Genomic DNA, 22,473 nt, shown 5'->3' with positions numbered 1-22,473 from the left:
CCTGAATGCAAAACCTGAACACAAATGGCGGCATAAAATGTGTGCATTAGGAAGAAAATAACAAGCCTTAACAAATTAGAAAAAGAAGGAAGAGAGAACTAACCTCACGAGTGAGCCAGCGGCGGTGGAAATGGGACAAGGTGGAAACAGAGGAAGAATTGAGAGGACTACAGCGGCGACGGAAATGGCGCCTCACAAGTGCGGCGATGACGGAAATTGCACCTCGCAAGTGCAACAACGTTGGAAATGGAACACAAATGGAGCAGCAAATGGTGAAAATAGTGAAAGATGGAGCAAAACGTGAGTTTACATCAACGAAGGAAAGGAGAAAGTGAGTTATATAACAGCGATGCAATAGGGTCCCTTGGCGGACATGTAAATTTTCAAAAATTAACCCTAATAGCAGAGCTACAGACTTCAGTTCTCTGCAAAACCAAAGAGTATACTCAAACACTCAAGTAAAACATTTTAAAAAAGCGTTGATATTTTTTAAATTTTTAACAAACTATAGACGCCGGAATTCTGGTCATGTCCCCGACATACTTTTTTCTTCTTTCATATATAATTTTTTTGTATAAAATTTATGATCTATAAATTCAAATTGTATAATATGTATAAAAGTTAATATTATGATTTGATAATTGTTTTTCATTTATTTGAGTATGTTTTCATTTAAAAAAAATTAAAAACGAGAGTAATTAAAAATGTATTGTGGACGTCAACATCTATAATACAATTTCAACTAATGTTAGGTTATGTTGAGAATATCGATATCCACAACATATTTTTTTTTCTTTTCATATGTATAATATTTATTATGGTCAGTACAAAATGTATAATATATATAAAGATTAATATAGTGGTTTGATAATTTTTTTTTATTTATTTGAATATGTTTTCATTACAAAAATTAAGAAACAGTGGTAATTAAAAAATTATTGTAGATGTCTACATTCGTATTATGTTTTTTCTCTCTTTGTTACTTTTTTCTTTTTTACTGAAGGGCAAAGTGGAAATTAAAAGTATTTTTGGGATACAGGAGAAAAGGTAAGGGGTGTAAGAAGAAGCCCCCAAAATTAATCAGAAACCAAATTGAGACACCAAAAGAGGGTTGGTCGGCCCACATTTTCCTACTTAAGAAAAACGTTTGTATGTTTCCACATGTTTTGTTTTAAATTTCTTACTTTTGTTACGAGTACTAAGTATGCACTATTTGACCGAAAAATCTAAGCAAGTTGTATCACTGCAAATCGAACATAAAACACCAAAAATGTTGCCATAAGTTATTTTAAACAGTAACAATATACAATAGATTCTGATAAAAAAAACCAAAAGAAGTGTCTACTCCACCGGGTTTCCCTCATTGGGAACCAACTGGGCCAATTCTTATCTTTTGACAATGACGTGAGAAGAATTATGAGGATTAAAACTTGATGGTGGTACGAAGATTAAGAACAATAACAATTTTTGAACAATCTTTAAACTTCAATTACTAATCACATGGCTTTTTTTTTTTGAATAAAATATATGATTAAAGAGAAAGAAGAAAGGAACAAAAATGAGTTAGATAAAATGTAAAACGATAATATTGATGATGATAATAACTCTTGAATAATACAACTGAAAGCCAAAATAACAAAGGTTCCCAGTTGTAAAAGGAAATTTGCTGATGAGCTTATTTATCAGGGTACAAAAGCTGCATGAAAGACAACGTGGCTTAAACAAAAACAAAAACAAACACAATGAGGCATGCACGTAACATGCGACTAATATTGAAAGGTAAAAGCAGCACAGAAAAGGAAGCCACGAAGCGTTTAGATAGAGACACTGTTAGGGATTCCTCTATAAGTAATCCCTGGACCACTGGTAGGAAGAAGCACAGTGTAGCGCAAATTGATTGGTCCAGTTCGATTTCTAAGTTCTTTCTTCTTGTTCCTATCCGAGATTTCTTCCTCGATTTTTTCCAGGTGTTCTGTAAATCTTTCAAACAATTCTTGTGCTCGTTGATGAGAAGTCCAATTTGGACTGTCCCTTCGTCCAAGATATACCTCGTCTGAAGCATGGGTTGATAGTAGCTCCATCACTGAAAGATCAATAATGGTCTGGTATTTTGGAGTAATTGTTTTCAAAAAAGCTTTTTGAGGATTCTTGGTCATCTCTTCATACTCTTGAGTTCCTGGTTCTGGGATCCATCTTCGACTTTGAGTAGGACGGTTAATGATATAACCTCCATAAGGATATTGTCCAAAATTAACAGCGGCGTGAAGAGCTGAAGCAATCCATATAATGGTAGTGCAAGTATCAACCAGCACTTTAGAACTCTCCATTTTAAGCCATTGTCCTTTTAAGTCACCGTGACCCTTCTCCACAACTTCCTTCCACCATTCTTGCAATTCGGTATCTTCTTTAACTGCATTATCGTCTGAATAATACAGAGCCACATAGTCTTGTACCCAGAGCTTAGTAGCATTCCATATTTGTAATCCATCAACAGCGTAAGGATAGTCCTCTATCACAAGCTTAAGGTCACCATTCCCATCCTCAAACGCCAAACCTCTAAATCAATCATAAGAAGGAAAAAAAAAAGTTATTTTGATAACAAGGCTATCTCAATTCTCGCTATCGGTATGATATTTTCCCATAGTTAATAGGGTTAATTTACCTTTTGATGAGATCCTTTGGTAAAGCTTGGTCAGTGAAAACCCAATTCTTGTATACAGCAGAAGACATCTCCATTGAATAGGGCCCTGGCAAAAACGTTTGCTCTATAATGCTACCCGCATTAATTAGGGATTTCCTAGCAAGTGCATTGATATTAATGGTGTCACGGAAGTGAGGATGCAGGAGTTTGTAAATGGGGTGAAGTACACTGAGATTCCTGTGTGTTGCTATTGCAAATGGCTCAATCACTGCATGAGTATTTAACCTGTGACAAACACGAGATAAAATTTCATACTGCATAGACTAAACATGTTTGCATATGTATGTGTGTAGGATGTAAAACATTATGGATCTTGCATATGTATGTTTGTGGTATATAGAGTTGTTATATATATACCAGTGGCTTATGAGCTGATGGTAGTTGGTGTCATTTACAACAACATGAGCTTTGGCAAATAGCCAAATTGTACTTTCGACACCTCTTTCTGCAGGCAGCACCACTGTGGTCTCGACAAGCTGAAGACCACATGGACATATATATGGCTTGCTTAATTCAATAGCAAGTGGTTTCAGTGTGCCGTCATCTTTTAAGATCAAGAATGTCCTGGTGGCGTAAGCCTTTATTGAGGGAAGGTCGTTTATCTTCGTCAGATATGCCATGAATGTTTCGTAGTAATCCAATACGAACAATTTCCTATTCTTGATTGCCTGTTCCACAAATTTAATTTGAGTGATCAGTTTGATAATTTGATATACCTTTGAATCACAAACAACATCACATCGGGTGCCTCCATGCCGGAAAGAATAAATCCAAGTTCAAGTATAAAAAATACTGAACCAGTTTATATTTCTAAGATATCAAAATTGTGTTTTGTTTAGTACGTGTGTATTATTTACCTCATCTACTTTGACGTCATCCATGTTAGCCTCCAAGTCTTTTTTTGTTACTGTACTGGGTTGAGTACAGTTGCAAACTAGGTTGGCAGGCACAAAGAAATCCTCCTCCTGCCATTAATAAAGATATCCAATAATTAGAATGAAATTCAGCATATATAGATCTAACAATAAAATTAATGTTTTGCACTTACTTTAAGAAGCCGAATTACAACAGGGTTTACACCGGCAATCATCTCTCTTGCAAATTCTTCATCAGTCACCCATGCAAACTTGCTTTCTATACAAAATTATAACAAAAATAAAATAAAATTGGAAGTAGTTATGTCGGAGTTCCAAGTGAAGAATAGTTACTACCTTTGATTACGTCCGGAGTTGGGACGTTAAGGGCACTTGGAGGAGTAGCGTTTCCAGTGATAGATAGAGGCAGATTAACTCCACCTTCATACATTTTCAACACTTCTTCGAAGCCATTAAATTCATTTGACGTGCTCTTTAAATACAAAGATGTGAGCAAAGGTACGACTCTTCCACCTAAACCTTTCATTCCTATTTGAGTGAATTCTGTCCTCTTCCCCTGACTGAAATTTTCATCTCTTGGCACATAATAATCCTCGTCGTCTTGTTCCTCGTATTTGTCACCTGTCCAAACTTTTATTTGTCACGTCACTAGGCCTTTCTTTAGACACGTGATAAAATGTAACTCACCATTTTTGTTTTTGTAGATAGGTTTTCTTCCAGTCCTAACCCTACGAGGGTAGGGATAGTTTTCGTTGCCTCCAAGAACTGGGTGATCTTCTGCTCCATCGCCGTCAACAAAGCCCAGATCATTATAGAAATCATAATCATAAATCCTATCCCATTTCTCACGCTTTCCAGATCCATCTCCCCTTAAATTCTTCAACTCTTCTTTTCTGTACGTTTGTAATTGCACTGGTGTCTTACCGGGAAGATAGGGCTGCAATGCATATTTTTTCATAAGCACATACGTTTCTCACTTAAATTAAGAATGGAAACAACAACGATCATGATTTTACTTACAATGTTGGCGAAGAATATGCGTTTGTAAGACTTATGGTTGTGAACCCAGGAGTTACAGTCAAAGTGAATATGATTCTGGTCCTCTAGTTCAGTTATTTGTTGAGTTGGATATTCAAGAGTCATACTAACAAGGAAGAACTCATCATTCATTTCATTTTTTACGTAAAATGCTCCTGGAGTTCCCATATCTTTATCATCCCATTCAAAATAAACATCAAATTCCTCCTTTCTCTCTCCCAAGGTTCGTAACACAGAAACATTATTCTCCAAATGGGTTTCCTTTCCAACTTTTCCAGCAGGATTGCTTGCTGCAAAATGCAAACAAATCAAAATTCAAAAATAACGAGAAAACAGTACAAGTTCAAGGAGTGCAGAGATTTCGAATCATCATATATGATATAAACTACTGGTTTTGATAATAAATAATTTTTTAAACATTGATTATAGAAAAAGTAAAGTTTCACGAGAAGCAAGACTAACGATTCTCTGACTTGGTACGACTAATCAACTTGAAAGACACTGATTTAGTGAAATCAAGTTCGACTGCGTCGTTAATTGTCTTGATGCCAGTGGCAACGACACCCTTGACAGTGCTTATGGTTTGAAGCACACTCTTCCGTATCAACACCACCCTCCCCTTCACCAACTTCTTCCTTTCCACTATTGAACTCATTGCTATAGCGACAACAAATTCTTATATCTGATTATGCTTTGATATTTGAGAGTAGAGAGTTGTGAGGAACCCAAGCTCTAATCTCACCTATTTATACACAAAAGTATTGGTAGATAGGTTGATAGATCTAATTAATAAGATAATAAATCTCTTTGTATTAATAAATGTAAATGAAGTGAACACAGCGTTTTACGAAATTCAGCATTATTTTTTATACAAACAAGTTGCTTCTATATAGTTATTTATTTAGCCCATTAATACCATGTCTGTATATCTGTATAATATAGATAGGATGGCAACAGCTATAAAATGTGCAGAGTTTGATTATACTTGTTTACACACACACACACACACACACACACACCACACACACACACCACACACACACACACACACACACAAAAAAAAAAAAAAAAAAAAAAAACACACACAAAAACACAACACACACACACACACACACACACACACAACACACACACACACACACACACACACACACACACACACACACACACACACACACACACACACACACACACACACACACACACACACACACACACACACACACACACACACACACACACACACACACACACACACACACACACACACACACACACACACACACACACACACACACACACACACACACACACACACACACACACACACACACACACACACACACACACACACACACACACACACACACACACACACACACACACACACACACACACACACACACACACACACACACACACACACACACACACACACACACACACACACACACACACACACACACACACACACACACACACACACACACACACACACACACACACACACACACACACACACACACACACACACACACACACACACACACACACACACACACACACACACACACACACACACACCACACACCACACACACACACACACACACCACCACACACACACCACACACACACACACACACACACACACACACACACACACAGAGAAATAGTACGTGTTATTTTCTTCAATACTAACTAACATTGAAAAAAGTTAGTGATAAGAATTGCATTTGTTTTTAAACACCACAAATACATATATAATTCTTTTTTTAAAGAAAGAATTACATAAATTTTTAAAAATAAATTATGAAATACACTAAGATAATTTCAGTAGTAGTTTAAAATGAAGAACTCAGTGTAAGAATGATAACAGAAGAAATATAACACATTTGTTTAAAACTTTAGATATCACCAAATATTCTTCTTTAATATCAAAATTAGTGATAAATTGAATTTTATTTGTCATCTAGAGTAACCAATTGCATATATAATTGCAGTAAATTAAATTAACTAAGGTGCACTAAAAAAATCCTTGATTAATAATTAATTTTAATGATAAAAAATAATTAGTCACTATATTAAACAATTTAGATATCAATTTATTAATTAACAATTATTCATAACTAAAATAGTTTCAAAAACTTACAATTAATTTCTAAATTGATAACTAAAATAATTTTTATTATGAATTGGTACGTAAATTGATCACTAACATTAATTATTTTAGTTTTTAATAGTTTTGGCTAACAAAAGAATTGATCTTTAAATTAGTTTTTGATTACAAAAATGGTCACTAAATTATTCTCCAAATTTATTTGTTGGTCATAAAATTGGTTACCGTTTGATAATTTTTGTTTAACATTATTAACACATACGCCTAATTTCAATAAATATAAAACAAAAAGTTAATTTATCTCTTGAAATAAAATATTTCGATGATGTAATCCTTACAAGATATAATAACATTAGTTTTTGACAAAAAAAAATTGACAATTTTGACAAAAATTTTATAAATAAAATTAAAATAGATTATTTTTTTATTTTTTAACTAAAATAAAATAATAAAATAGTACTTTTTTTTATCTAAATAGATAGTTTGTCAAATGTAAAAAATAAAATAAAAATTTGGTAACCTATGATTTTCCCAAGATCTATATATAATATTTTTTTTCTTTTATTGTGATGTCTCACAATTATAAAAAAATATTCTTATCTTTAACTTATTTTTATAATTCATGTTCTATATTTTAATTTTCTACATTATGTTTAAGACATTATTAGAAGATTTTCAACTTACTTATTTTATTTTATCCTAGACAGGAAATCAATTGCAATATCATCACATTCTTTTTAGCACATGATTTTTAGACTCCTTCCTAAAAGAAAGAGAAAAAAGAAAAGAAAAGAAGTCACCGGTGTGACAATTAAATAATAATTTAAGAGAAAAAATATCGAAAAAGAATCCCAGATAATCCTGATCGAAGATCGAGGGAAGAGAACGGGTCGAAACGTGCTTTCTTAAACATAAAGTGTTTCTGCAACTGATCATAATAGCAAACCATATGAACTAGTTTTTCATCAGTTTCGTTCATATTTTATTTCTCATGCCATGCCACGTTCAAGCATACATGTAAGTTTTTAAAACTCTTAAATTAATTTGGGTCATGCATATCAAAACGAAATATTTTATTATTTGGGCACGTTATGGACACATAAATATTTTTATTATTACCACTTTGGCGTAGCTTCATCACGGGTTCCTTTAGATATATGTATATTAGGATGAGAAAAAAATAATTCATTTTTAAATTAATTAAAATTAAGGAATCGTATCAATAAACTGTAACTCATATATTTATTATTTTGAAAAAAGAAGAGTAATTTTGACAAATACGATTTTTTTTTCATAGTTTTCACTTTTTTCTCTTCATATTTCATTGGAAAGTAAATAACAAAGTGAATGCAACAGAATTTGTTGGAAGTCTCACATCAAAATAATACTAATTCACACTATATAAGTGGATGCAATCTTCACCTTACACACCGATTTTATGGGGTTGAGTTAGATTTTAATTCACTTCTAACAAAGTTTTGATGATTCATATTGGACTGCTCATAAATACGGCGTATCACACGCCTCAATATAATGGTATCTTGATAATATTATATCAATATGTGATAAACTAATTTACAAATAAAAGTCAATCCTCATCTTAGAAGCCAATTTTGTAAACATGGGTTAAGTTTTAACCTTTTCCTATCAAATATAATATTTTTAGAACAACTAATTTTAAACCCATGTCTACCCACATATTGATGTTGGTTTGTGTGTTTACTAAAAGAGAATTAGAGATCAAGGGAAAAAGTAATAAATATTTTTAAGTTTATAATTAAGTTTTGAATAGAATTAACTTTAAAAATAATTTATAGATTTAGAAAGTTAATATGTCTATAAAAATATAAATAGTAGACTTTATAAGAATATAAATGATAAAACATGCGAAAAAATAGAGTGCTCTCTTAAAGTATAAGGATATATGGATATGCAGAAATATGTAGCGTTGACTTGTTAAAAATATAAATTAGTTATGGATAGACTGATGTAATGTGAATTGTGCAGTTTGACAACATTCTATATTTGAAGCACTAGGCATGATTTCAGTGGCGTCCAATGCGAGTATTTACTTCAAATTGGTTTTTTTTGTCTAAAACATGCTCCTTTGAGTTCTTATTTATTTTCCTCCACCAGAAATACTTCCTATTAATTTATTTAATACACTCAAAATAGATATTAGAGGTAAAACAAATATAAAATAATTAAAACCCAAAACAATACAAAACACATCAAACTTGAGAATATAACAAGATAAAAACTAGGAAATAGTTTATTTATTCATGACAATAAATATACAAAAACATGTAAAAAGTAACATCATCACTAGAATCGTTTAATCAATGTATGTCTAATAAATGTATATCTAATATATTTTTGTAGACTCAAGTAATGACAACGATCTACGAGAAAATGTCTCATTAATAACCAAATCTAATGAACAAAAATTGTTAGTCACTATAATAACCAATTTAAATACTAATTTATAAAATAAAAAATCATTAGTTACAAAAATAACTCCGATTATGAATAAAAAATTATAATTGGTCTCTCGAACAAAGAAAATTTAAGCATATAAATTAAAAAATTTTAAAAACATTACTGGTTCTAACATATCAAACGTACAAAAGAATATATTAACAATTGTCCCCGCAAAGTCGATCTGGGTTATACCTCCAGCACACCGCGGCTTATCCTTGCGAAACAGAATACAAAACTATTACTTGCAGAGGCTAAGAATCGCAACAATGGAGGGAGGACTGCAGTAGTGCAAAACACGTTTTGGAAACAAGGAAACTAGTGCTACAACAATACAACAATGCCACCTGAATGCAAAACCTGGACATGAATGGCGGCACAAAATGTGTCCATTAGGAAGATCATAACAAGCCTTAACGAAACAGAAAAAAAAAAAAAAAAAAACATGAAAAGGAAGAGAGAACTAACCTCACGAGTGAGCCAGCAGCAGTGGAAATTGAGCAAGGTGGAAATAGAGGAAGAATTGAGAGGACTACAACAGCGACGAAAATGGCACCTCACAAGTGCAACGTCGACAGAAATTGCACCTCGCAAGTGCAACAACGGTGGAAATGGCACTCAAATGGAGCAACAAATGGTGAAAATAATGAAAGATGGAGATCAATGGAGGAAAGGAGAAAGTGAGTTTTGTAGCAGCGTTGCAATAGGGTCCTTTTGCAAAATATTATAACAAGTTGTTTAAATACAAAATCTAACCATAGCTAAACTGGAAAAAAAACTAACAACAAATCAGAACACAACAAACCTACTGAAAAAGTTAAGCACAAATACACCAATACACAGAGAGACATTATAATACTCTATTAACCTAAGAACAATCTAAATTTTCAACCCACACTCAGATAGAGATGCTGTTGGGAATTCCTCTAAAAGTCAACCCCGTTTCACTAGTAGGAAGAAGCAGTGTGTAAGGCAATTCAGCTGGTCCAGTTCGATTTTTAAGATTTGGATCATGATTCCTTTCTGAGATTTTTGTCTCAATCTCTACTAGCCTCTTTCCAAACTTTTTAAAGGCTTCTATGGCCCTTGAATCAGAGGTCCAATTTGGATTGTCCCTCTGTCCAAGGTACACCTCATCAGAGGCATGTCTTGATAATATCTCTATCACTGTAAGGTCAACAAGAGCCTGATACTTTGGTGTAATTGTTCTCAAATAAGCCTTCTGAGGATTCTTTGCCATCTCTTCATATTCTGGAGTTCCTTTTTCTGGGATCAATCTTCTGCTTAGAGTTGGACGATTCAGGATAAAGCCACCATAAGGATATTGTCCAAAATTAACTGCTGCATGAAAAGCTGAAGCAATCCATATGATGGTACTACAAGATCGAATAAGCTCTTCACGAGTGTGTAGTTTAGGCCACCATGGCTTATCTTTTAGGTCACCATGACCCTTCTCAACAACTTCCTTCCACCAAGCTTGAAGTTCAATATCCTTTTTAACTGCATCATCTGTAACATAGTACAACCAGACATATTCATGGACCCATGTCTCGATAGCGTTCCATATCTCTAATCCATCAACAGCATACGGGTAGTCCTTTATCACAAGACGAAGACCATTGGGAGAAGATGAATCCTTTATAGCCATGCCTCTGAATCAGGCAAAGAAAAACTGTTATCAACAGCAAAAGTTTGTGCATTTTAACGGTTCAAGCACGAGTTTTACATAGCTTACCTCTTTATAAGATCAGTAGGTAATGCTTGGTCAGGAAACACCCAATCTTTGTAAGCTGCGGAAGATATCTCCACTGCATATTTTCCACCCAAAAAGGATTGCTCTATAACACCATCAGCATTGATTAGTGATTCTCGAGCAAGTGCATTGATATTCATTGTGTCACGATAGTGAGGAAAGAGAAGTTTATAAATAGGGTGAAGAACACTGAGGTTTCTGTTTGTTGATATGACAAAGGGTTCGATCGCAGCATGAGTATTCAACCTGTAACCACATTTACATGTACAAAAAAAAAAGGTTAGAAACAATATTTCGTATACATACATTAAAATTGTGTGTAAATGATTAGTGAGAGAGTTCAGACCAGTGGCTTATGAGCTGATGATAGCAGGAATCATTGACAATAACATGAGCCTTGGCTAATAGCCAAATTGTACTTTCAACTCCAAGGTTTGCGGGCAAGATCACTTTACTATTGGCACCATGTTGTTGTTCATCTGAATGTGGCAAACTTAATTCGATCACCAATGGCTTTAAGGTCCCATCATCTTTCAAGAAAAGGATTGTCCTCGTTGCATAAGCCTTAGTTGTTTTCAACTCGTTTAGCCTTCTCAAAAACGGCATAAACACATCATGGTGGTCTAATATGAATAGTCTCTTGCCTTCAATTGCCTGTTCCACATGCACAATATTAACACAACCAGTTTTTCGGATAGAAATAAAAAGTGTATTACAAAAAAATATATTACTATTATTTACTATAGCAGAAATTCAGATAAGGTGCCTTATCTACTGTGAACCCTTCAAGGTTCATCTCCAAGTGTTGCTTAGTTATTTTACTGGTTTGATCACCGTAGACGGAGGGATCCAACTTGCTTTGAGGTGGAAACTCCTGTCATTCATTGAAGAATATTATGAGGAAAAAGATGACAAAAAAAAAAATACTTTTTTTCCTTCACTGTTTTATACATGAAAGTAAAAAATCAAACATTTGGACTTACTTTTAGAAGGCGAATCACGCAAGGATTTACACCTGCAATCATCTCTCTTGCAAATTCTTCATCGGTCATCCATGCAGATTTACTAACTGCTCCAAGTAATAATCAAAATAATTTCCAAAATATATATATAAGATAGTTCAATCATGGTTTCGCTATGTTTCACTGTGCAAATATAAAATATATACACATGAAAGTACCTCTGATTATATGAGGCACTGAAAACTTGAGGACACTTTCACCATCTGTGCGAAAGATTTCTTTGATGACAGGTAAAGGGCTAAATTTGCAGAGTAGATCTGTAGGTAGCTTAATTCCACCTTCACATAGTTCACGTACTTCTTCGAAGCTATCAAACTCTTTTGGTGCGAAATTCAGATCAAATGAAGATCGGAGCTGAGGCAAGAAGTTCCGAGATACAGCTTTTACCCCGTAAGTAAGGAAGTCAGATGACTTCAAATGACCGAAACTTTCATCTCTTGGAACGTAAAAACTATCGCTCCGTTTCTCACTGTTGGGATCTGTGTCAAGAGTGGAATAATGCTACAAATTATGTCAAGAACAACTACAGAAGAAAACAAAAATTAGGTTATGTTCCTGAAGTAGAAATGTAACCTTTTTTGGTAGGTTTTCTACCGGTTCTTCCTCTTCGAGGGTAGGGATAAGTGACAGATCCTCCAAGAACTGGGCGAGCAAGGTTTTCACTGCTGTCGGGTTGGCCCAAATCATTGTAAACATCGTAATCATAAATTCTGTCCCATTCCTTACGTTTTCCTACTCCATTTCCTCTTAGAGTCTTCAATTCTGCTTCTCTGTAACTCACTAGTGGTCCTGGTGTTTCACTTGGAATATATGTCTGCAACGTATATTCTTTAACGTTCATTATCAAAACAAAAATCTTGCAAACGAACTAGGTTAGTACTGTTTTTTTTTTTTTCATGATAATAAATCAGCAACATGCATATATACACTTGCTAAAAATAACAGTTTACCTCGTTGGCAAAGAAAATTCGATCCTTTTCGTAGCTTCTATGGTTGTAAACCCATGAGTTACAAGAAAAGTGCATTGTTCCATGATTAGGAATATCTTCAAGAGTCAAACTGACTAGGAAGAACTCAACTTGCATATGATTTTGTATTAGAAAGGCTCCAGGAATTCCCATGTCAGTGCCCCATTCAAAATGAATATCAAATGCACATTGGCCAGCTCCCAAAGTTGGTATCGAGGTAATAATTCCTTCCAGGTATGTCTTCTTTCCCACTTTTCCATGTCCATTTTCTACCAAAGTTCAAAACTATTCAAGAATATTGTTTTGTTTTCTGATACAGCAATATTTTCAATAGTACGTATTTTTGTAAAAGTTGATATGGTTCTTTTGAAATATATTATATAAGATCATAAGTGGATCTTTCTAAGTCAACTTAAGTCCAATCCTACGTCATAAAATTATATAAAGAGGATTTAATATACTGAAACAGAAACTAAAAATAATTAATATGTTTTTTTAATGATGAAAAACAAAGATTTTGTTCGAAAAGAAGATAGTTACCATCAGCAGCGGTGGCGCTGATCAACCAGAGAGCCACAGATCGTCCGACACAGGAAGTGAGAGTGTCGACTGAGGTTCCCACCAGACCACCGACGACACCGGCGGCGCCGCGGAAGATACCGGCGGCGCTTTTAGCTGACTTAATGGCGTTGATATCCAGCACATTCTTACGCATCAACACCACACTTCCCTTCAACTTCCTGCTTCTGTTCAAAATCCCTTTCACCCCTGAATACATTTCTATATGCTATTTCTTTGCTTTTCCAAACTTAATTCAAGAAAGCATTGTGCCTTGGGATTTATAGACAAACTAATGTAAGTTCAAATAATGGAGGTGGGTTCACATTCTTCATTCTTCACAACTACCATAAGATACTATTAATTACTACCACCTTTAGTTTCCTTCAATATATTCCTTTTATAATCTCATTTTCCATGCTATTTCCTCATTATTATTTCCTCAATTTAACATGTGATTCTTTCTATGGATATACGTCCAGTTCTCACATAATATTTAACTTTTTACAGAATATATGAGAACCGAATTTGTAATCATGTTAAATATTGGCCAGAGTGCACTGGTAATCTGAAGAAAACTGTAGAGACATTAATATATAATTTGGTTTCGTACTTTATTTTTCTCCATTTCACATTTGCTTTTGCTTTTTTCACTACTTCTACGTACCACACTTGCTGGTGGCAGCGATGAGCATTGAAGTCCATTTATGAATTTCGCAGTCAATATACATTTGGATAATGCGCACGATTTTAAAACTTATTAGAATTTAATTTTTTAAATATTGTGTTTCATAATTTACCGTTGAAATGGAAGGCTAATAGATAGATGCAAGATATAGGTTTGATTTTATATTTAAAATTTAAGGATTTAAGTTAATGAGAGAAGAGTTGGGGAATTAGAAAAAACGTGTTGCGTAAAGTGAAGCAGAAAGACAGACACATTTCTGCCACGGTTTTACCCACCTGTCTTCTTCTCATTCAAGTGTAGTTAATTTAGACAGAGATGTTAACATTTTTTTATTCATTTGTTTGTTTCTTGTTCTTCATTGTTTCATCTATCTTGTCCTATACGTGACAAGTATAGCGTTGTTGACTCTCTTCATCTTATATTTGTTCCAACTAACTATCTCATATGTATTAAAGTCTTCCTCTTATATGTAAATTAATTTAAATTTTTGTTACATGGATAATAAATTATTTGATGTTGTATTTAAGTTTATAACTCTTCATTTAATCAATCAGTGTTTTAAATTTTCTCTTGGTAAATTAATTAAGGGTTGGATTATAGATTGAACTAAGTGTTAAAGTCTCCTTGGATAGAAAAGATAAAGTTAAAAACTATATAAAATTAAAGACTCATAACCACATTATCTTAAGATTGTTGATTTGGAGTAACTGACCGCATAACCATAACCTATCCAGGGTCATTCATTCAAGTGTAAATCAAAAGTCTCACATTGGATAAAAAAATATAAAGTTAAACAGATTCACCTTTAAAAATTGTTGGAAATAGTCCAAGAAACATGAGAATATCTCTATGTTAGCGCTTGATTTTTCATTTGTGATCATCTCTGAATTTTTGGACCATTAAAAGACGGGATTTCTTTTTGCAACTATATAATTGTCTTCTGCACTCTTTAAATATGAAAATTCATACCTTGTCTTGTATATGAAAAAAATATGGAAAGTTTTTTTGACTTCTAGATTGTGAAGTTTAATCATTTTCGTATTATAAAATCAGAAATTAATTTTTTGAATGAGAAAAAGCTTTTTAAATTACAAAATTTTTAAGCTTTTCTAAATTGTGCAATCCATAGACTTTTTAACTTCGAAATTGTGTCATCTAAAAGCCTTTTTACTTTCAAACTAAGCAATCTAGAAGCTTTTTTACTCACAAATTGTGCAATTCAAAGCTTTTTTGACTTCTGCATTTTGCTATTTGACTTCTGCATTTTCCTATCCAAAAGTCATTTTTACATGAATAAGAAAATTTTCGGAATGCCAATCTGAGTTATTTTTCGCATAAAAAAAAAATAGATTATGGAATCAAGAAGTCACTTCCAGATTACACAATCCAAAAATCATTGTTGAAGACCGAAAGAGTTTCCATCAGAATGAAATGTGATATGTTGAACTCTTCTAAGTGGAGAAAGCTTGAGGTAGAAAATGTAGAACCAGAAAAAGATCAATTGGAGAGGTGGTCGAAGAAATGTTATAGTAATCAAGGCAAAATAAAATGAAGCTTATTCTGTTTTTTGAGGTAGAAATTTGGATTACCCAATTCAAGGTTTTATGAGAAATATCAAACTCGTATACAAGTTATGATAGGAACCCAATAGTTAACACAAAATGATATCACTCTTATTAAATGGAAAACCACATAACATTCCCATGCAGTACTTAAGCATAAACAACACAATTATGCAGAGACAAGGAAGCATAATTATTTGGCATTAAACAGAAATTAAACCACACACGAACATTCCTTAAATAGAGATGCTGTTGGGAATTCCTCTGAAAGTGAGACCTTCCTCACTGGTAGGAAGAAGCACAGTGTAAGGCACCTGAACCGGTCCAACACGGTTTCTAAGACTTGAATTCGTGTTCCTTCCTGAGATTTTATTCTCAATTTCCTTCAGCTTGTTTCCAAACTTTTGGAAGGCTTGAAGAGCCTTTGTGTCATCAGTCCAATTTGGATTGTCCCTCTGTCCCAGGTAGACCTCATCAGAAGCATGTCTTGACAGTATCTCTATCACCGAAAGGTCCACAAGGGCCTCATATTTTCCTGTAATTGTTCTCAGATAAGCCTTTTGATGATTGCTGCTTAACTCATCATATTCTTTGGTTCCTGGCTCAGGGAGCAATCTTCTGGTTAAAGTTGGACGGTTTAGGATGTAACCTCCATAAGGGTACTGTCCAAAATTAACAGCTGCATGGAGAGCTGAAGCAATCCATATGATAATGCTGCAAATGTGAATCAGATCTTGAAGAGTGTTCAACTTAGGCCACCATGGCTTATCTTTCAAGTCACCATGACCCTTCTCAACAGCTTCCTTCCACCAAGTTTGGAGTTCTGTGTCTTTCTTAATTGCATCATCTGTGGCATAGTACAATGAGACATAGTCTTTAACCCATGACTGGATAGCACTCCATATCTCTAGTCCATCAACAGCATAAGGGTAGTCATCTATCACAAGACGAAGGCCATAGGGTGAGGAAGGATCCTCAACTGCCATTCCTCTGAATCAAGGATGAATAATACAAAGGACTTGTTATTAACACCAAATTTTAACTTCAAAAGTTTTATAGCAGTCAATTAGTGTATAAATATCACCTCTTGAGAAGATCAGCAGGAAGAGCCTGATCAGTGAAAACCCAACTTTTGTAAACTGCTGAAGACATCTCCACAGAGAATGGCCCCGGCAAAAATGATTGCTCAATAATACCACCTGCATTGATGAGTGATTGTCGTGCAAGTCCATTGATATTCATGGTGTCACGATAGTGAGGCAACAAGAGTTTATAAATAGGGTGGAGCACACTGAGATGCCTATTTGTTGCTATGACAAATGGCTCAATTGTGGCATGAGTATTCAACCTGTGATCACATGATATGGCAAACCAGATAAAATAAGAATCACTTAATATATTCAAAAAATTAGTAGTTTGGTTGTGATAATAAGGGATGCAAATGGGAGAATTTATACATACCAGTGGCTCATTAGTTGATGATAGCAAGAGTCATTTACAACAACATAAGCTTTAGCCAGTAGCCAAATGGTGCTTTCAGCACCTTGGTCTGCTGGTAAGATAACTCTGCTAACAGCACCAAACTCATCCCCCCTAGGATGTGGTAGACTTAATTCAATAGCCAAAGGCTTCAATGTGCCATCATCTTTCAAGAAAAGGATTGTCCTTGTGGCATAAGACTTTGCAGTGGGTAGGTCATTGATCTTCCTCAGATATGGCAAGAATGCATCATGGTGATCTAATATGAACAATCTGTTACCATTCAATGCCTGTTGAACAAATATCATTATAATCATTCAGTGTCATGGTTAAATGGATATTCATGTGTCAATTTGTCATGGGATTAATATAAATCATTCACCTCTTCCACGGTGAGTCCACTAAGGTTGATCTCCAAATGTTCTTTGGTGATCGTGCTAGTTTGATCACCGTACACAGAAGCATCTAGCTTGCTCTTTGGAGGGAACTCCTGTCATTCATCAAATAACATTGTTAGTAAATTAAGATGATACAATTCTACAGAAAACCAAATCATGCTAAGTTACTAAACAATAAGGCATTATATACTTGAAGGCGTTGAATTAGGCAAGGATTAACACCAGCAAGCATCTCTCTTCCAAATTCTTCATCAGTCATCCATGCAGACTTACTCACTGCTCCAAATAATGTGTAAAACATATAGTTAAATATGATCAAAATTATATGGAATACTAGCAGTTGATTGAGATACATATTGTGACACATAAACAAGTAATACCTTTGATGACATGAGGTGGTGGAAACTTGAGTACTTGTTCACCATCAGTGCGGAAGATTTCCTTTATCACTGGTATGGGGCTAATTTTGCTGATCACATCTGTAGGAAGATAAAGTCCACCTTCAAAGAGTCCACGAACATCATCAAACTTATCAAACTCCGCATTTAAACCAAATGCAGATTGAAATTGAGGTAAGACATTCTGAGACAAGGACTTTATTCCATATGTAAGAAAGTCTGATGACTTCAAGTGACCAAAATTTTCATCTCTTGGAATGTAAGTGTCGCTGGTTGGTGTCTCGCTCTTAGGGTCTGTTCATAATCAGATAAAAGTGAAATCAATGTTGTATCCTCAGTAATTTCACTTTCAAAAAGAAAATAAATTTCTAAGTTATAATGCATAACACATGTTACATGTTACAAGTTACAACACCCCCAAAAGTATCCAAAACATGATTCAATAAGAAAAACTTCAGTAACACATTTAAAACAGAAAAATTAAATCTTAACCTGTTTTTGTTGCTTTTCTGCCAGTTCTTCCTCTGCGAGGGTATGGATAGGCACTGGAACCTCCAAGAACAGGACGAGCTAGATCTGCACTCTTGTCTGGGTTGCCCAAATCATTATACACATCATAATCATATATCCTATCAGATTCCTTACGCTGCCCCGTTCCATCCCCTCTTAGGTTTTCTAATTCTTCCTTTCTGTACTTAACTAGTGGAGTTGGAGTTTCACTTGGAACATAATTCTGCAACATATATACATGAACTTGTTCATTAAAAAGGGCTAAATTATGTGAAAGTTTGGGAAAGTAGTACATGAATTTCATGTTAGTTACCTTGTTGGCAAAGAAAATACGGTCCTTTTTGTAATCTTTTGCGTTGTAAACCCATGAGTTGCAAACAAAGTGAATGGTTCCATGATTTGGAATGTCTTCAAGAGTGAGACTCACAAGAAAAAACTCAGATTGCATAAAATTTTTGATGTAAAATGCTCCTGGAATTCCAAAACTCTCATCCCATTCAAAGTAAACACTGAATGCATCTTGCCTATCTCCCAAGGTTGGTAACGAAGGAAGATGCTTCTCCAAAAAGGTTTGTTTTCCAACCTTTCCATTTCCAAGCCCTGAAAAATCAGTACTTACAAATAAAAACTCATACTTTTTTTGAATTAAAATTCAAAATTGCTTTTTAAAAATTCACAAAAAAGTTTAAAACTACTCCTAAAAAACTCTTTAGGATAGATACAGTAAAAAAATGTAAGAAACTAAATGACAAAGAAAAGTAGAGTGAGATAGTTTAACTCAATTTAAATGTAAGATACTCCACTCGGGATTTCTAACTTAATTTAATGATTGGAGAGAAGGATAATAATATATAATATGTGAAGTGGAACAAGCCTCTATCCTTTTAATAATACATTAAAGTGTAACTTTGTCATTCAAAATTAATATTAATTGTATGTAATAAGGGCATGCATTGGAGAATAGGAATGAAAAATATTACATTTTGTACTGAATTAGACTGGTCTTAAAATTTATAACTATTTTTGCTTAATTTCATATTATTGATTTTTATTCTTCTTATAAAACAAATTAATATAATAAATTAAAGGTATATAAGAATATAAAAATATATTTAAAATCTAACTATTATTGTAATTCATGTAATTTTATGGAAACTTTAAATATTGTTTTAATTTTATAAATTTATTACTTTACTATTAATTGTGGTTAAATCCTAATTAGTACTTATTTCTATTCAAATTAAATTAAAAATATTTTTTTAATTTATTATATTATCTAATTAATTTAATTTGTTTTCTTTCTCAATCGAATGTACTATAGTTTTTTTCTTTTTACGAATTTCTATTTATTATATTTCAATTGAAATATTATTTTTCACTTTCTTTTCCTTCTTTTCTAAAAGAATGACTATTATTTAATATAATCAAAATTTGGAGAAATGATAATTAATTATTCACTATCTTGATAAAGACTCGTTAAATTTAATACATACAGTAAAGAGTTTGAAAATATATTTAATTTATATATATATATATATATATATATATATATATATATATATATATATATAAACAGCATAAAATGGTTTCATGTCATCAACTATCAAGAACTAATATTAATATCATTTTAAAAATTATTATTATTATAAGTAAACAATATTATTATACATATTTATTTTAATGTTTATTTATCAAATATGAACCTAATGTAAATCTGTTTGTATTTATTATATGTCAAGAAAAAACAAGGTATGACATTATTACAATACGAACTATAATTGTAGGTAGAATAGGAAACATATCAATCCGAGTCGATTTTATTCATTTGAATTAAAAATAATATAAATTAAGAAAAACATTAAAGAGTATTGTTATTTTTCTCTATCCTTATTTTTGAAGAAGAAAAACCTAATTCATTTTATAAAAATATATTAAGAAAATTTTCTATTCCAAATAAGATTATGAAAAGTATCATTATAAATTTTGATATTTCAACTAAACTAATCTCTCAAAACTTGTCGATCATTTATTGTCGCATAAAAGTTTATTAAAATAATAAAATAAATGAATAAACATTCTCTAAATCAGATCATCTTTAAAAATATATTCAAAGTCTACAGTAAAGTAATATTTTAAATATTGACAATATATAAATATTTTATAATAATACATAATATATTGTATTATAAATCAATATAAATTTACTTCAATGTCAACACTAAATTCTTTTTCATAAAACACGTACTTGTTTTGTATAAATCATTATGTTCATGATGTATCAAGTCATTAATTGTATTCATCGTATTTTGGAATTATTTAAGTACTCCAAAAGTAAATACAAAATCCTCTATCTAAATCCCCATGCAATCGAAAATATATAATTAACAACATGTTTAAATACACGAAAGATTTAGACTAATAAAAAAAAAAAAAACTCTTTTTTCTTTACTTTCATGAACATCTCTATTATTTCTACTTCAATCTATCCAAACCAGTTAGAGATTTATTATGATTAAAAAGTTATCTTTAAGATTAATAACTCTAGAAAAACAATTTGTAAGATAAGATTAAGTCTCACTTATATATTACGAGAAAACTGTTAATGGACGTGATTTTCGTAGGTTTAAACCGAAAATTTATGAAATGACACTTTTGTATATATTTATAGTTATTAAGAGTTTAATACTGATTAATTGATTATGCAGTCCGAAACATATAACTGCACAACCTGTTCTATCCAAAAATGTAGCATCACAAGCAAGAAGTTGTGACAGAAAGTAGAGTTAGATCGTTTGTGTGGTCCATGTTAATTTTCATGATTAAGCAGAAGAGTTAATTATTTTGCACTGCAGAAGAAAATAGAGGAAGAAACAAACCATCGGTCTTGGTGGCACTGATCAACTGTATGGCAATGTTGCGGCTGAAGATGGCGGTGGCACCGTCAACAATTCCTCCAACTACTTTGTTTGCAGTTCCAAAGATGCCACCAGCAACACCAACAACTCCGCCATTAGCAGTTGAAACTATCTCATTGAAGTCCAACACATTCTTGCTCATCAACACCACTGTCCCTTTTATCTTCTGACCCTTCCCTCCTAGGATTCCAAACATCTTTGCCACAAAAACACAACACTATCTTCTTTCTTAAAATCCTCGTCCCTTGTTTGTGTTCCTTGTTTCTGCCTTCTAACGTGATCCTATTTATAGATCAATATGAGCTGTTCCAAAAACAAAAGTGATGTGATGTGAGCCAATGCTGAATTAATTTATTTACTGATATTTTTCTGCTCCTTGTGCGGTCACTCGCCATTGCTTCGTAGTTTCTTGTAGGGCCCGACGGTGATAAACTTTCTACAGTGTTTTTTCATGGATGATGAGGTGAAAAGAAAAGAACATTGAAAAAGAAAAGATTTTTTTTAATTTTAAGTGTAAATTTCAATGTTATATTATATAGAAATGGACAAGATGAAGAAAGAAGAAACCCTATAAATTTATTGTACGTGAACTGAAACTATTGGTCTTTGCCTTGTGTATGTGCCTTCTCCTGAGTAGGATACCTGATAATTTCATTTTCATTTCTCAAAGAAACTTTAATATTATAGAAATTAAATATGAGTTTCTTCCTTACAAATGTACTAAAGAATCAGAATTTGTACAATTTTAGTATCTAATTTCAACCATTAAATATTTAAATAAAATATTATTAAATAATAACTAATTTTAAAAACAAAAAATAAATTAATTTATAAATTATCAAGTATTTAAAATAATCTCTATTATAAATAAAAATTATAATTAATTAATTTATGAATTAGAATTTAAATTCGTTTATAATATTAATTTTTAATGTTTTAATCAAAAAAAATATTTTTAAATTAACCTTAAAAAATGTGAAATTTTTAGATTTTATTCTTGTAAAGGTTGTCG

At 32.8% G+C, this 22,473-nt stretch overlaps 2 protein-coding genes across 2 annotated transcripts; both read right to left on the bottom strand.

Moving 5' to 3' along the window:
- Positions 1-1,559: 1,559 nt before the first annotated feature.
- On the bottom strand, positions 1,560-13,731 carry LOC114165654 (seed linoleate 9S-lipoxygenase-2-like). The gene is made up of 18 exons (XM_028050226.1): positions 13,494-13,731; positions 12,936-13,222; positions 12,559-12,799; positions 12,144-12,464; positions 11,947-12,032; positions 11,730-11,837; positions 11,310-11,617; positions 10,946-11,209; positions 10,123-10,862; positions 5,077-5,289; positions 4,597-4,904; positions 4,264-4,513; positions 3,913-4,197; positions 3,750-3,835; positions 3,559-3,666; positions 3,059-3,369; positions 2,663-2,926; positions 1,560-2,556 (listed from the first exon to the last, which is right to left on the bottom strand). The coding sequence occupies exons 1-18, from the start codon at positions 13,729-13,731 to the stop codon at positions 1,815-1,817; spliced, it is 5,160 nt and encodes a 1,719-aa protein (XP_027906027.1). The 3' UTR covers positions 1,560-1,814.
- A 2,119-nt stretch (positions 13,732-15,850) lies between these two features.
- Positions 15,851-21,735, bottom strand: LOC114166339 (linoleate 9S-lipoxygenase 1-like). Its single transcript, XM_028051054.1, has 9 exons — positions 21,423-21,735; positions 18,860-19,146; positions 18,529-18,769; positions 18,019-18,330; positions 17,829-17,914; positions 17,623-17,730; positions 17,223-17,530; positions 16,846-17,109; positions 15,851-16,751 (listed from the first exon to the last, which is right to left on the bottom strand). The coding sequence occupies exons 1-9, from the start codon at positions 21,655-21,657 to the stop codon at positions 15,998-16,000; spliced, it is 2,595 nt and encodes an 864-aa protein (XP_027906855.1). The 5' UTR covers positions 21,658-21,735; the 3' UTR covers positions 15,851-15,997.
- Between the last annotated feature and the right edge of the window lie 738 nt (positions 21,736-22,473).

Source organism: Vigna unguiculata, chromosome 10, assembly GCF_004118075.2.
Source record: "Vigna unguiculata cultivar IT97K-499-35 chromosome 10, ASM411807v1, whole genome shotgun sequence".
Classification (NCBI taxonomy): Eukaryota; Viridiplantae; Streptophyta; class Magnoliopsida; order Fabales; family Fabaceae; genus Vigna; species Vigna unguiculata.
The sequence above is the reverse complement of the archived record's forward strand: the minus strand, read 5'-3'. Positions and strand labels throughout refer to the sequence as shown.